The sequence below is a fragment of the Podarcis filfolensis genome (genome assembly GCF_964270895.1).
Source record: "Podarcis filfolensis genome assembly, chromosome: 3".
Taxonomy (NCBI): Eukaryota; Metazoa; Chordata; class Lepidosauria; order Squamata; family Lacertidae; genus Podarcis; species Podarcis filfolensis.
Window position 1 is genome coordinate 91039712 of NC_139606.1, and position 12199 is coordinate 91051910.

General features: G+C 42.6%; 1 protein-coding gene across 1 annotated transcript in view; it reads left to right on the plus strand.

Annotated features, from left to right (window-relative positions):
* The window catches only part of PARP1 (poly(ADP-ribose) polymerase 1), a 38381-nt gene that overhangs the window by 23032 nt on the left and 3150 nt on the right, over window positions 1–12199 (plus strand). The window contains exons 10-21 of the mRNA XM_083604472.1: window positions 661–903; window positions 1122–1190; window positions 1568–1700; window positions 2668–2863; window positions 3856–3984; window positions 4355–4438; window positions 5250–5372; window positions 6427–6555; window positions 7156–7254; window positions 8665–8817; window positions 11101–11228; window positions 11559–11620. Coding sequence (XP_083460598.1) covers window positions 661–903; window positions 1122–1190; window positions 1568–1700; window positions 2668–2863; window positions 3856–3984; window positions 4355–4438; window positions 5250–5372; window positions 6427–6555; window positions 7156–7254; window positions 8665–8817; window positions 11101–11228; window positions 11559–11620 — 1548 coding nt within the window. The remainder of the gene's footprint in view (window positions 1–660; window positions 904–1121; window positions 1191–1567; window positions 1701–2667; window positions 2864–3855; window positions 3985–4354; window positions 4439–5249; window positions 5373–6426; window positions 6556–7155; window positions 7255–8664; window positions 8818–11100; window positions 11229–11558; window positions 11621–12199) is intronic.

Consider the following 12199-nt stretch of genomic DNA (forward strand, 5'->3'; position numbering starts at 1 on the left):
GTGTGCTATCAATGTCTTTGTTGGTAATTGTTTCGGGATGTTTCGTGGGAAGTGGTTCGTAAGTTAAGTTGGATATAATTTATTACGGTCAGAGACCAGCTTATAAAACACACTTGGGGTACAGTCCCAGAAGGAAACCAAACAATTAAAACAATGTACAACAATAAATTTAAAATTTATAAATGCGATAAGCGTATAGACACTTAAAACTTTTAAGATAAACTACCGCAGAGAGCTGACCCAGATTTACCCATGGAACCAAGTTTGGGGATTTTCTTAACAAACTAGTTTGAGTCGGGAGATGGTCTGTGCCTACAGATCTGTACACAGAATCTGGCGACCATCTGGGTCATCTTCTGATCTTTGCCTAACAGGAAAAGGTCGAATTTTTGCTTTTCCGGGAGATCAGCAAGCCTCACCAGTAGGGGCTCAATGGTCTTACTACGTGCCTCTTCATAAAAGGGACATCTAAAGAACAAGTGCTCTGAGCTTCCTATCACCCCCAATGAACAGGTGCAAAGTCTCTGAGCATATGGGACTTTTTTAAAGGCTCCTTCCAGGACCGGCAAGGGCAGAGCCGAGCTTGTAAGTTAAAATAACTTGCATGTGCAAGAAAATCGCAAGAACAATGACACAGCGTGCTCTGCTTCCCTTTTCCAGAGGAGGTTGAGAAAATGAACAAGAAAATGGAAGAAGTGAAGGAGGCCCAGGTGCGCGTTGTCTCTGAGGAATTTCTCCAGGATGTGCAGTCCTCCAGCAAGGGTTTTCAGGAGCTGCTTTCGCTTCATGCTCTTTCTCCCTGGGGTGCTGAAGTTAAGCAGGAGCACAAAGCAGTTCCCGTGGGAGGAAAATCCAGCGGACAGTCGAACACGAAAAGTACCGGGAAGGTCAAGGAAGAGCAAGGTGAAAAACCCATGGGACTCCCAATTTTTTTTACTATTGTTCTTGGCATTTGTTACATTCAGGGTAGACCTCATCCTAGCAGCGAGTTTTGGGGTTCACTCCTGAAATTAAGGAGGTGATTAGTGGAGGGAAGGCTTAGAATCACAGAATTGTGGAGTTGGAATTTACAACACTATAAAATACAGCTTAACACTGCATCTCTCCCTCTCCTGATCCAGGAACAAGCAAATTGGAAAAGAAGATGAAGCTGACAGTTAAAGGAGGAGCTGCTGTGGATCCCGATTCAGGTGACCATTTCTACATCCACTTAAGGGTTGCCAGAAGGTGACAGGACTCCTACACTTTTGCACCTTGAATAGTTGTCCAGAAGAGGGAATTTCAGCAAGTGCAGTTTGCGTAGTAAGCTGAAATTCCCTCTTCACAACTTCTAAAAGGGTGCAGCCACTCTGTCCTTTTATGGATTGGGGACAGGTTGTGGTAAACCATAAGTAAATAAATTCCACGTGTTGAGAAGCCCCTTTGAAATGTCTCTGTGTGTGCTTCAGGGAAAGGGAGGGGGGATGTATTTCAGCATCTCTGTGCTATGTGTTCAAGTTAAAACAATATTTTGGATAAGGGTCAAATGCGTTTCCCCCTGTCCATGGTTGACTGCCTTTTTTTACAGGCTTGGAAGATTCTGCCCACGTCTTTGAAAAAGGTGGCAAAATCTTCAGTGCCACTCTTGGGCTGGTAGATATTACTAAAGGAACGAATTCGTATTACAAGCTTCAGCTGTTGGAAGATGACCGAGAAATCAGGTTTTCTTTTCTTCCTCCCTTCCCAAATAGAAAGTGTGCTGCAAATTTTTCTCCTGCTTGGCTCCTCTGTTTGAATCGATTTTTTGTGAGACTTGCACAAAAGATAGACCTTTGGTCTGATCCGGCAGGGGGGTTCTTAAGTTCTCTATACACTTACCTTGGAGTAGATCCTATTGAACTAGGTGGCTCTCTCTGCTGATACTTGCATAGGACAGCACCCTTAGTCCTGTCTGTGTCTCCTTTGAAGATGTATCAGAGTTATTTTATGGCATAGACTCTCATGGACTTGAATGCAAACACAAGACTTACAGTCTGTGCCATTTATGTTTGAAGTTTAATAAAAAGGTTTTTGTCTTACTGTTGGTTTTAAACTGGCACAGCAAAGTCAGGAGTACCCCCTATTGCTGCTGTTGTGAATTGATTGATTAAAGTGTTCCTATCCTACCTTTCAGGCCCTCGTCAGTTGGGCTGGAAGGAGCAAGGCAGCTCGCAAGAACAGGTTAAAAAAACCGTAAAACAAAATGGAGAGCCAGAAACCTGAATCAACTAAACCTTAAATCCCAGCAGCAAGGGGAAATGGTCACTGTCCTTTTTTAATTTGTTACTTTTGACTTTGATGGAAATGTCAGGCTTTATTTTCTGCCCAGAAAAAACTGTTTAGTTTCCTTACCTTCAAACCCCTTTGTAGACAATCTTATCTGTTTTGAGTGACATCAAACAAACCTATCAATCAAGATTAGATTGTCCCTTCCTTTGTTCAGCATCTGCCTTTGTTGCTACACTCGATCAAAAGCTGTGTACAGTTCAAAGTGTGCTGTTTGAGTTCTGAAGAAATTCTTATGCTGGAAATATCTCTGCCCCAGCCAGGATGTTAAGAGATGATGGGAGTCGTGGTCCAGCAATATATGGAGAAAACCAGCGAGCTTGATTCCACCTGCCAATTTCTCCCCTTTCCCTTTGAATTTAGATACTGGGTATTCCGCTCTTGGGGCCGTGTTGGCACAGTCATTGGAAGCAACAAGCTAGAGCAGATGCCATCGAAAGAAGAAGCCATTGAGCACTTCCTGAATCTGTATGAAGAAAAGACGGGCAACTCGTGGCATTCTAAGAATTTCACTAAATATCCCAAAAAATTCTATCCTCTGGAAATAGACTATGGGCAGGTAACTTGGGTGACCCTGTTTAAAAAAAGAAAACCACAACTGTATCAGAGATCATGCAAGCAGGAAATACTTATGATTATTTGGGAGAAGTCCAAACAGCAGGTTTTTAACACAAATGTGTGTGTGTGAACTTCCATCTAAAATTAAACATTTGAGTTGATACAAGACCCACAGCTGTTGAAATAGGTACCCACACAAAATTTATTTAAAAATAAATTCATTTTTTAAAAAAAGAAAAAAACAGCTTCAGATGTTGCAAGGGCAGTGAGGTCCTCAGACAGCTTTGTAATGTATTTATCCTGCCAGGTTGGAAGTAGAAATACCTTGGCAACCATAAGGGCTTGCAACGTTCACTGTTGTTGACCTATTGTTAATCCCATGCTATAGAAATATAGCTTTAAAATATATGATACCAGCAAATATCAATGATTTTGCTATATACAAACAGACAAGAAATAATAATAATAATAATAATAATAATAATAATAATAATATGCAAATGTACTAGCTCTGGACTCGATTTTCCCAAGCATTTTGGGGTGGGGGGGGAGATTGCCCAGGATTTTAACTGATTTTATATCTACTGCTTTTTGTATTTTTACTGTTGCTACAATAACTGCTTTTGTTTCTGATGTGATTTTATATTTGTTTTATGGTTCTCTTTTGTAGGCTATCTTGGAAATCTAGATTAATAAAATTCATGGTGTTTTTTAAAAAGGAATCCCTGAATTTTGGGAAACGAATTGGACGCAACTGGAAATCAATCTTACTTCTTTTACAGAAAAAAAAATCTATTGACCCAGTTGATTCAAAACACTGTGTTAAGATTTTGCTTTAAATGCTGGAGAGGGGGGGTGGAAATGCCTGAGCTATAAGATCACTAGGAAACTGCATGAACATCTTCAACTTGGAGTATTTAATCAGCATCCATTCTTGCTTCAGAATCTCTGCACGTGTAAACAGATATTGGTGGTCTCCCCCCCCCCCCTTAGGATGAAGAAGCAGTGAAGAAGCTGACCGTGAGTGCAGGAACCAAATCCAAGCTTCCTAAGGCAGTCCAGGACCTTATCAAGATGATATTTGATGTGGAAAGCATGAAGAAAGCCATGGTGGAATTTGAGGTTACTAAGCATCCTTGGCCTAATCCCTTTGTCGCTCTCCCTTTTCTTCACTGTGTGATACAATGGCAGCAGTGCTTTCTTAACACCAGCCGTTTTCCCATGGGGTTCAGTAGTCAGTGGTGGCGGCACTCAGTAATGAGAAAGTCCCCCACATGAAACAGGTGATACAGCACTTACAGCATCTTCAGAGTGCGAAGCTCTTAAACAGACCTTTAAACAGATAACTCGTAAAAAACAAAACAAAAAGTTTTTCTGTTCTCTTCGTGGAACATTCTACTTCAAGACATTGAGCTTTTCAATAAGCAATCTCTGAACGTTTTCACATAACAACAAGTCTCACGTTAATTCCTTCCATTTATCTCATTGCCAGATTGACCTCCAGAAGATGCCTTTGGGGAAGCTGAGCAAGAGACAAATTCAGAGTGCATATTCCATCCTTAATGAGGTGCATCAGGTGAGGATGAAATAAAAGGCACCTTTGGAATGGTTGAGGGAACTCTTGAATTCTTAGCGCTTCTCCCCTCCCACAAATAGCACTTCTATTTTCCCCTAAACCTCCCTTTTCATAAAGGCAAGATGAAGAGTCTTTGTTATATAGTGAAAGGGTTGCTCTATTCTCTTTCTCTTGTTTTTTTGTTCATCAGAATGGCTGTACCGGAAGGGTGTGATTTGATTATGTGATTATTTCTCAGCTGAAGCCTTTGAAGTGTATGGCTTGAAATTCCATAGTCTTGCTAGACTGACAGCTTTTATAAGCCCTTTTGTTAAATTTGGTGGGGCTGCACTGTCAGCTAGTTTGGCCTAATATTACTCTCGGAAGAGTTCTTCACTGCACACCCAAGAAAGTGACCAGAAATGGGAATTGGGATTGAGCCCAAGTCTGTACTTCGCTCCTGCTTAATTGTTCAGCATATTACAAAGGAAAATCTTCAAGTCCTAAGCAAGCATTTTAAGAGTTCACGCTTGCTGTTTTAAAATAAATGTAAGATAGATTCAAATAAATGTAACTGTCTTTTAGGGCCTGTCTGACCCTATTAACTTGATTCTCTATGTGATGGATTTGTGAACAAGACTGAATTGAATTGAAAATAAATGGGAGAGCTGCTTTTACGGAAGTGTTGGTTTTCCAAAAAACTTGTTCTTGCTAAAGTTATAAATGTGTGACCTGCGCTAAGCCTAGGTTTTTGTAAGTGAAGTAACTCAGGTACACATATTTGCTGATTTTTATTATTATTTTTATTTTGTTGCTTTTCCTTTTTATGTAGGCAGTTTCTGATGGTGGCACCGATTCACAGATATTGGATCTTTCCAACCGCTTCTACACTCTGATCCCCCATGACTTTGGGATGAAGAAGCCTCCTCTTTTAAATAATCTAGATTACATTAAGGTATTGATGGGGAACCTCTGGCGCAAACGGCAGCATTTAGTTTTGACAGCTGGCCCTTAAAAGCACATAAATAAAATAAATTGTGTACCAACTCCTAGAGCAGATGGACAGTCTGCACCCTGCAGTTGATTTCAGGTGGGGTGGAGGGAAGCCCAGAAGGTAGGTGCATATTAGGGGGCATGAATAGACAAAGGGGGAGACAAAATGGATGGAGCAATGGAAGAGGAGCGGGGGATTCTCTCTGAATGTGATGAGTTCAGACATCAGGTGAGAGTGAACTGCCGCTTAACCAGAGGCCCACTGAGCAGAGGGCAAAAGAGAGATCCGCATAGCACAATAATAATAATTTATTATTTATACCCAGCCCATCTGGCTGGGTTTCTCCAGCCACTCTGGGTGGCTCCCAACAGAATATTAAAAACACAGTAAAACATCAAACATTAAAAGCTTCCCTAAACAGGGCTGCCTTCAGATGACTTCTAAAAGTCAGATAGTTGTTTATTTCCTTGACATCTGATGGGAGGGCTTTCCACAGGGCGGGCGCCACTACCAAGAAGGCCCTCTGCCTGGTTCCCTGTAACCTCACTTCTCACAGTGAGGGAACCACCAGAAGGCCCTCGAAGCTGGACCTCAGTGTCCAGGCTGAGTGATGGGGGTGGAGACGCTCCTTCAGGTATACTGGACCTAGGCCGTTTACAGCTTTAAAGGTCAGCACCAACATTTTGAATTGTTCTCAGAGAGAGCAGGGTGTCGGAATTGAACCAGAGAGATTTGGGTTCATATCCTTGCTCTGCCTTAAAACTTAGTGGGTGACCTATCACCATCCCTCAGCTTAATCAACCTCGTGGATTGTTTGGTGGGGGGAAATGAGTGGAAGGGCAGGAACCACGTTGACAGGCTTAAATCTGGGACAAGAAGTTGCTGCTGACCTTGTATCTGACTTCCTTAGCAGCAATGTGACATGTAGATCCCCACACAATCTATTGGGGCTAAGTCCTTAGGCCATGAAATGTGTTTGCTGCCAAGAATAACCACATCTTCTTGTTTTATCAAGTCCAAGGTGGAGATGTTGGACAATCTGCTTGACATCGAGGTCGCCTACAGCCTACTCAGAAGTGGGGGTCAGGATGGAGATAAAGATCCAATAGATGTGAACTATGAAAAGCTCAAAACAGATATCAAGGTAAGATATCATGGCACAGAAACAAGGCTGTTGTATATCTCAGAAGGGTTGTTTTTCAACACAAGCTGAGGACACCCACCCAGTGTTCACAGTCAGGTTTGGATGGCTATACTACAAAGTACATTTTGTTATTTGCTTGGAGATACCAGACAAGGGACACAATTTCAACCTGGGTTCAACTTACTCCCAGGGTAAATATGCTTCAAAGGCCTTCCATCTGTGCCTTGGCTGTGTCTTTCTAAACCCATATTTAAAAGGAGTTAGGTTTATGAAGAAGAGCCGGAAGAGCATCAAAGCCGGATTTCCTGCCTTAGGAAAAGTGGTCTTGTCTGCAGTCTAGTCTTTCCCACTCCCTGGGTGCCACTCAGCTGGGCTTTCAGGATCAACCACAGGATACCTCTGAGAAAATGTCCTAACCCATGGGTGCTGAACCAGTATTTTTTCTTGTCATTGTCCCCTTTCAAAATAAGGCCAAACCTCCCGGCTCAATAGGAACATGAAATCATTTAAATTGTGCAATACTTTTAATGGCCTAATATGTTCTTAGCATTCTTTTCGCTTCAGGTTTTCAGTATTTCCCCCCATTATTTTCCTTCAAAGGTAGTAGATAAAGACTCGGAAGAAGCAAAGATCCTAAAGCAGTATGTTAAGAATACCCATGCAAGCACCCACAACGCGTATGACTTGAAAGTCATGGAGGTAGGTTCTGACTGGGGATCGAAAATAATTGTTTAAATTCAGAATTGGTCATTTTAACACACAATAAAACAAGTAAAATGACCGGTTCTGAACTAACCTTTGTGTAGAATAGTATTCCATATGCAAAAACCTATAGTAAAGGAACACAAGCTCTTCTGAGAGCCAGTGTGGTGTAGTGGTTAAGAGCGGTAGACTCGTAATCTGGGGAACAGGTTTCATGTCTCCGCTCCTCCACATGCAGCTGCTGGGCGACCTTGGGCCAGTCTCTCAGCCTCACTCACCTCACAGAGTGTTTGTTGTGAGGAAGGAAGGGAAAGGAGAATGTTAGCCGCTTTGAGACTCCTTCGGGTAGTGATAAAGCGGGATATCAAATCCAAACTCTTCTTCTGTGAGTGAAGCTCTGTGAGTTGCTCACTATATGTGTATATGCCCTGGGACCTTTGGGTGAAGGGTGGGAAATAAATACCAGTTGGAATGCCAGTTGCTGGGTGCAAGAGGAGGTCTCATGTCTTGCTTGTGGGCTTCACATAGGCATCTGGGTGGTGGCTGTAGGAGAAGAATGCTGACCTAGAAAATCCAGACAGGACAGTTGTGGGTTTTATTTTGTTTTGTTTTTGCAGGTTAAGGATTGGGGATGGGATAGGCCATGGGACTGAGTCTTCTCTTTTCATATTCTTCTTTCTTGGTCAATAACCTGTCTGGGATTCCCCAGGCCCAGGTCAGATGAAAACCCAGCCCATGCAACTGTCTCGTTCATTTTTGGCCAAGTGTTTTTTTTTTCCCCTCCCCCCAAACCCAAGTCTAAAGTATGGAAATTCAAACCTTCAAAGCCACCTTAATTCTTAGATGGCTGAAACAAAACGTGGCCTTAAGCATTTCCATATCTCAAGCAATCTGGAAGATTTAATTTTCCCAGAGAATTCTGAATTTAACATTTTGTGTATAACTTGTGCTGGCTAGGCCCATGTGTGTGCTGGGTTTGTGGCCTGTTCTGCATGACGTGATAAGCTGGGCATGTGGGCATCTGGACAGGAATTTGGCAGCCGGTTTTCCCCCTTAGTCCTTTCTGCTGCCTTTCAAGGCTTGGCTGAGTGTATCATCCAAATCAGGCTCATGGTTAAACTCACTAGCCATGAACTGTAACCCACAGCAGCAAGGAAAAGCTGTAGCTGTAATGGTAAACATCAGCCTTGCATGCACAAGGTTCCAAGTCCAATCCCTGGCATCTGCATGTAGGGCTGGGAGAGACCATTGTCTGAAAAAGCTTCTGCCAATCAGCATAGACATTACTGAGCTAGGTGGACCAATGGTCTTTAGTATAAGGCAGCTTGTGAAATGGTTTTTCAGTGATCACATATCTTGATGTATGGTTCGTTCCCTCTTCTCCACACCTCTCCACCCCTTCCGAAGATTTTCAAGATTGAGCGGGAAGGAGAAGCTCAGCGTTATAGGCCGTTCCAGGAGTTGCACAACCGTCAGTTGCTCTGGCACGGTTCTCGCACAACCAACTACGCTGGCATCTTGTCGCAGGGTCTCCGAATAGCTCCTCCTGAAGCTCCTGTGGTATGTACAAGGCTAGTTTGCTAGTGTATTGCGTGTAGAAACAGAGCTTTTAATCCCTCTCCCAAAAAAACTATTTTGGTTTCCATGTACAATAGAAAGAAGAAAGTGTGACCTGCAACAAAATGTTGCCATGTGGGGCGTTCCTGTTCAATGCCTTCCTCCAGTGGATACTCCCAGATTTCCACTCCCACCTATTGTCAAGGCTTTTTTCTCCCCAACAATCAGTCAGTATTCCGTCAGCTACTAAGCACGTGCGGTCCGCACTGGGGGTAGCCAGTATGATGTCATCTAGATGCTGCTGAACTGCAATACCCACCTGCCCCAGTCAGCATGGCCCATGGTCATGGAATTGTAGACCAGCAACATCTGTGGGGCACCACATTGCCTCTCCCCATCCTAAAGGTTCTGAATATATTTTTCCTTTGATTCTGAACTTCTGCAAACTTTGGCGTTTCCCCCAAGCCTGCCAATAACTCCTCCTTGCACGGCGGCTGGTGCTGCTTAGTCTGCGTAAGCAATGGCCCTGGTAACTGGAACATCAGACGTAGGGGGAACGACTAAACATCTAATCTACTACTTGTCTGGAGATGTACCATTGGAAACCATATTAATGTGGCTCAGGCTAGCCAAAACAACCTTCAGAAACATTCCATTAAGATAATTGCTCAAGAAAGTATTCCTCTAATACAGCTCAGGATATGAATGTTTCTGCATATGTCTACGTACGTAGCATGTCTCTGTCTGCTAAAGTGGAGAGAGAATGAGGCATACTAGTCAAACTGCCCAAGTAATTTTGTGTAAGCCTGCCTTTTCCCCTACATTCAGAATTCTGGCAAGATGTATGCTTTATTTTATTTCAAAACCATTTCTGCCCTTCCTTTCAAGGTCCAAAGTAGCTAAAGCTTTTACAGCCAATGATAATATCTAGCTTTTCAAAATGTTGTTATCCTTTCGTTCAACTTAAAGCACCCAAGGCAGAGTAGACAATTGAGCATAAAAGCAGCCCATGAGAAAAGCACAAAAAAGCAAGAAATGCAGCAAATACATCCCAGATAGCAGGCTGCTTTAAAAAGTGCAAGTATCTAAGGGAGTCAAGCAGACATACTAATAACATTTAAGCAAAACTAATAAGTGTCAAGCATAGTAGGAATAATATAAAGACAGCTCCCTATACATCAGAATTGAATCATAGAATTGCAGATTTGGAAGGGATTCCAAGGGTCATCTATTCCAACTCCTTCAATGCAAGAATCTCCACTAAAGCATCCATTGTAGAGGAAGGCCTTTAAAATGAGGTTCTCATTCTCACCCCATAAATCCAGCCCTTTGGGAATGGTGATCTGAGACCCATCACCATTGTAACCTGCAATACAGTTCTACTCCAGCCTGCCCCAATCTGGTACCCTCCAACTGTTTTAGACTACAACTGCCTCAGTCCCAACCACTATAGCCAGTAGTCAGGGAAGAGAAGGTGTTGTGGTTCAAGGCATCTGGAGGGTACCAAGTTGGAGAAAGTGGTTCTGCTCAGTTTACCTAATTGTAGGACTGCAAGAGACCAAAAGGCTACCCTTTGCAGTCCAGACCATGGACCAGAGACCCAAATGACTAAATCAAGCAAGTGGGGTTGGAATGCCACACAGGTGAATGCAAAAGGAAACAAAACAAAATGGTAAAACTGCTGTCAAAGATGATCTGGAAGAAAATCATTTCCTGCCTTCCAGTGTGGGAAATCTTGTCAGATGCCCAGGAACGAGCTACATGTCCACAGAGCTGAAGCCAGGTCCATTCCTGGTAGAGCTTTCACATGTCTAATAATAATAATAATAATAATAATAATAATAATAATAATAATATATTATTTATTCCCCAGCCACTCTGGGCTGCATCCAATAAAAGATTAAAAATACATTAAAACATCAGACATTAAACAGGGCTGCCTTTAGATGTTTTCTAAACATCAGATAGTTGCTTGTTTCTTTGACATCTGGGGGGAGGGCGTTCCACAGGGCAGGCATCACTACCAAGAAGGCCCTCTGCCTGGTTCTCTGTAACTTTGCTTCTCGCAGTGAGGGAACCGCCAGAAAGACCTCGGCGCTGGACCTCAGTGTCCGGGCAGAACGATGGGGGTGGAGACACTCCTTCAGGTATAATATCCATATATTTTTAACTAGGTTTCACAAAACAGGAAGTTGCAGTCTGTCCTCAATTCCTCTGTTTTCTCACTAGACTTCTCTGATGAGTTGATTTCTGGCTGTTAAATTTCTGCCGTTCTTTTCCTTCTAGACTGGCTACATGTTTGGGAAAGGTATCTACTTTGCTGATATGGTGTCCAAGAGTGCCAACTATTGTCACACCTCTCAGACTGACCCGATTGGCTTAATCTTGCTGGGAGAAGTTGCCCTTGGAAATATGTAAGTCGAGTGTGTTTAGAGTACTTTTGCACCATGTACGATGATGCAACTCCTAACTTCAAAGTATCTTAAATCCAAATTTGGAACTTGACTGATTTTTAAAAACCCTTTCACCAAGTTGATTATTTGCAAACTATAAATGCTTGTGCTGTGTTCATCAAATGGCAGGCTTTAAATCATGGTAAGTCTTATTAAAGGGTTGCATTCTGAAGTGGTGAGATCGTGCATCAGCTGAATCTGCGAACCACTGTTACAAACTGAAAAGGAAAGGCTTTTTCTTCAAATGTATTTGATGTACTGCTCTAAGTCCTCCTCCTCTCTGTTTGCTAGGTATGAGCTGAAGAATGCATCCCACATAACCAAGCTGCCGAAAGGAAAACATAGTGTCAAAGGTAAAACCCCGTTGGAAATGCTGCTACAAATGGGGACTCAAAGACTGCAAGCAAACTTGCCATAGTAGCCAAGGCTGGCCCTGGGCTTTTGACTAAATTCCTTCAAACGTGTTGGGAAAAGATCTGTAAACTGTTTGGTGACTTCTGTAGTTATTTTAGGTCAATATAATATGTTTTAAAAACCCAAAAATATATTTACTGACAATTTTAGCTGAATAGCAAATTATAAGATTGGAAATTCTAATACATCAATGCCAACATGATGCACTACATACATCCTCAAAGCTGGATATGACAGATCTGGGTTGAAATCCCTTGCTCTGTCACAGAGCTCGCTAAGTACCGTATTTTTTGCTCTATAAGACTCACTTTTTCCCTCCTAAAAAGTAAGGGGAAATGTGTGTGCGTCTTATGGAGCGAATGCAGGCTGCGCAGCTATCCCAGAAGCCAGAACAGCAAGAGGGATTGCTGCTTTCACTGCGCAGTGATCCCTCTTGCTGTTCTGGCTTCTGAGATTCAGAATATTTTTTTTCTTGTTTTCCTCCTCCAAAAACTAGGTGCGCCTTGTGGTCTGGTGCG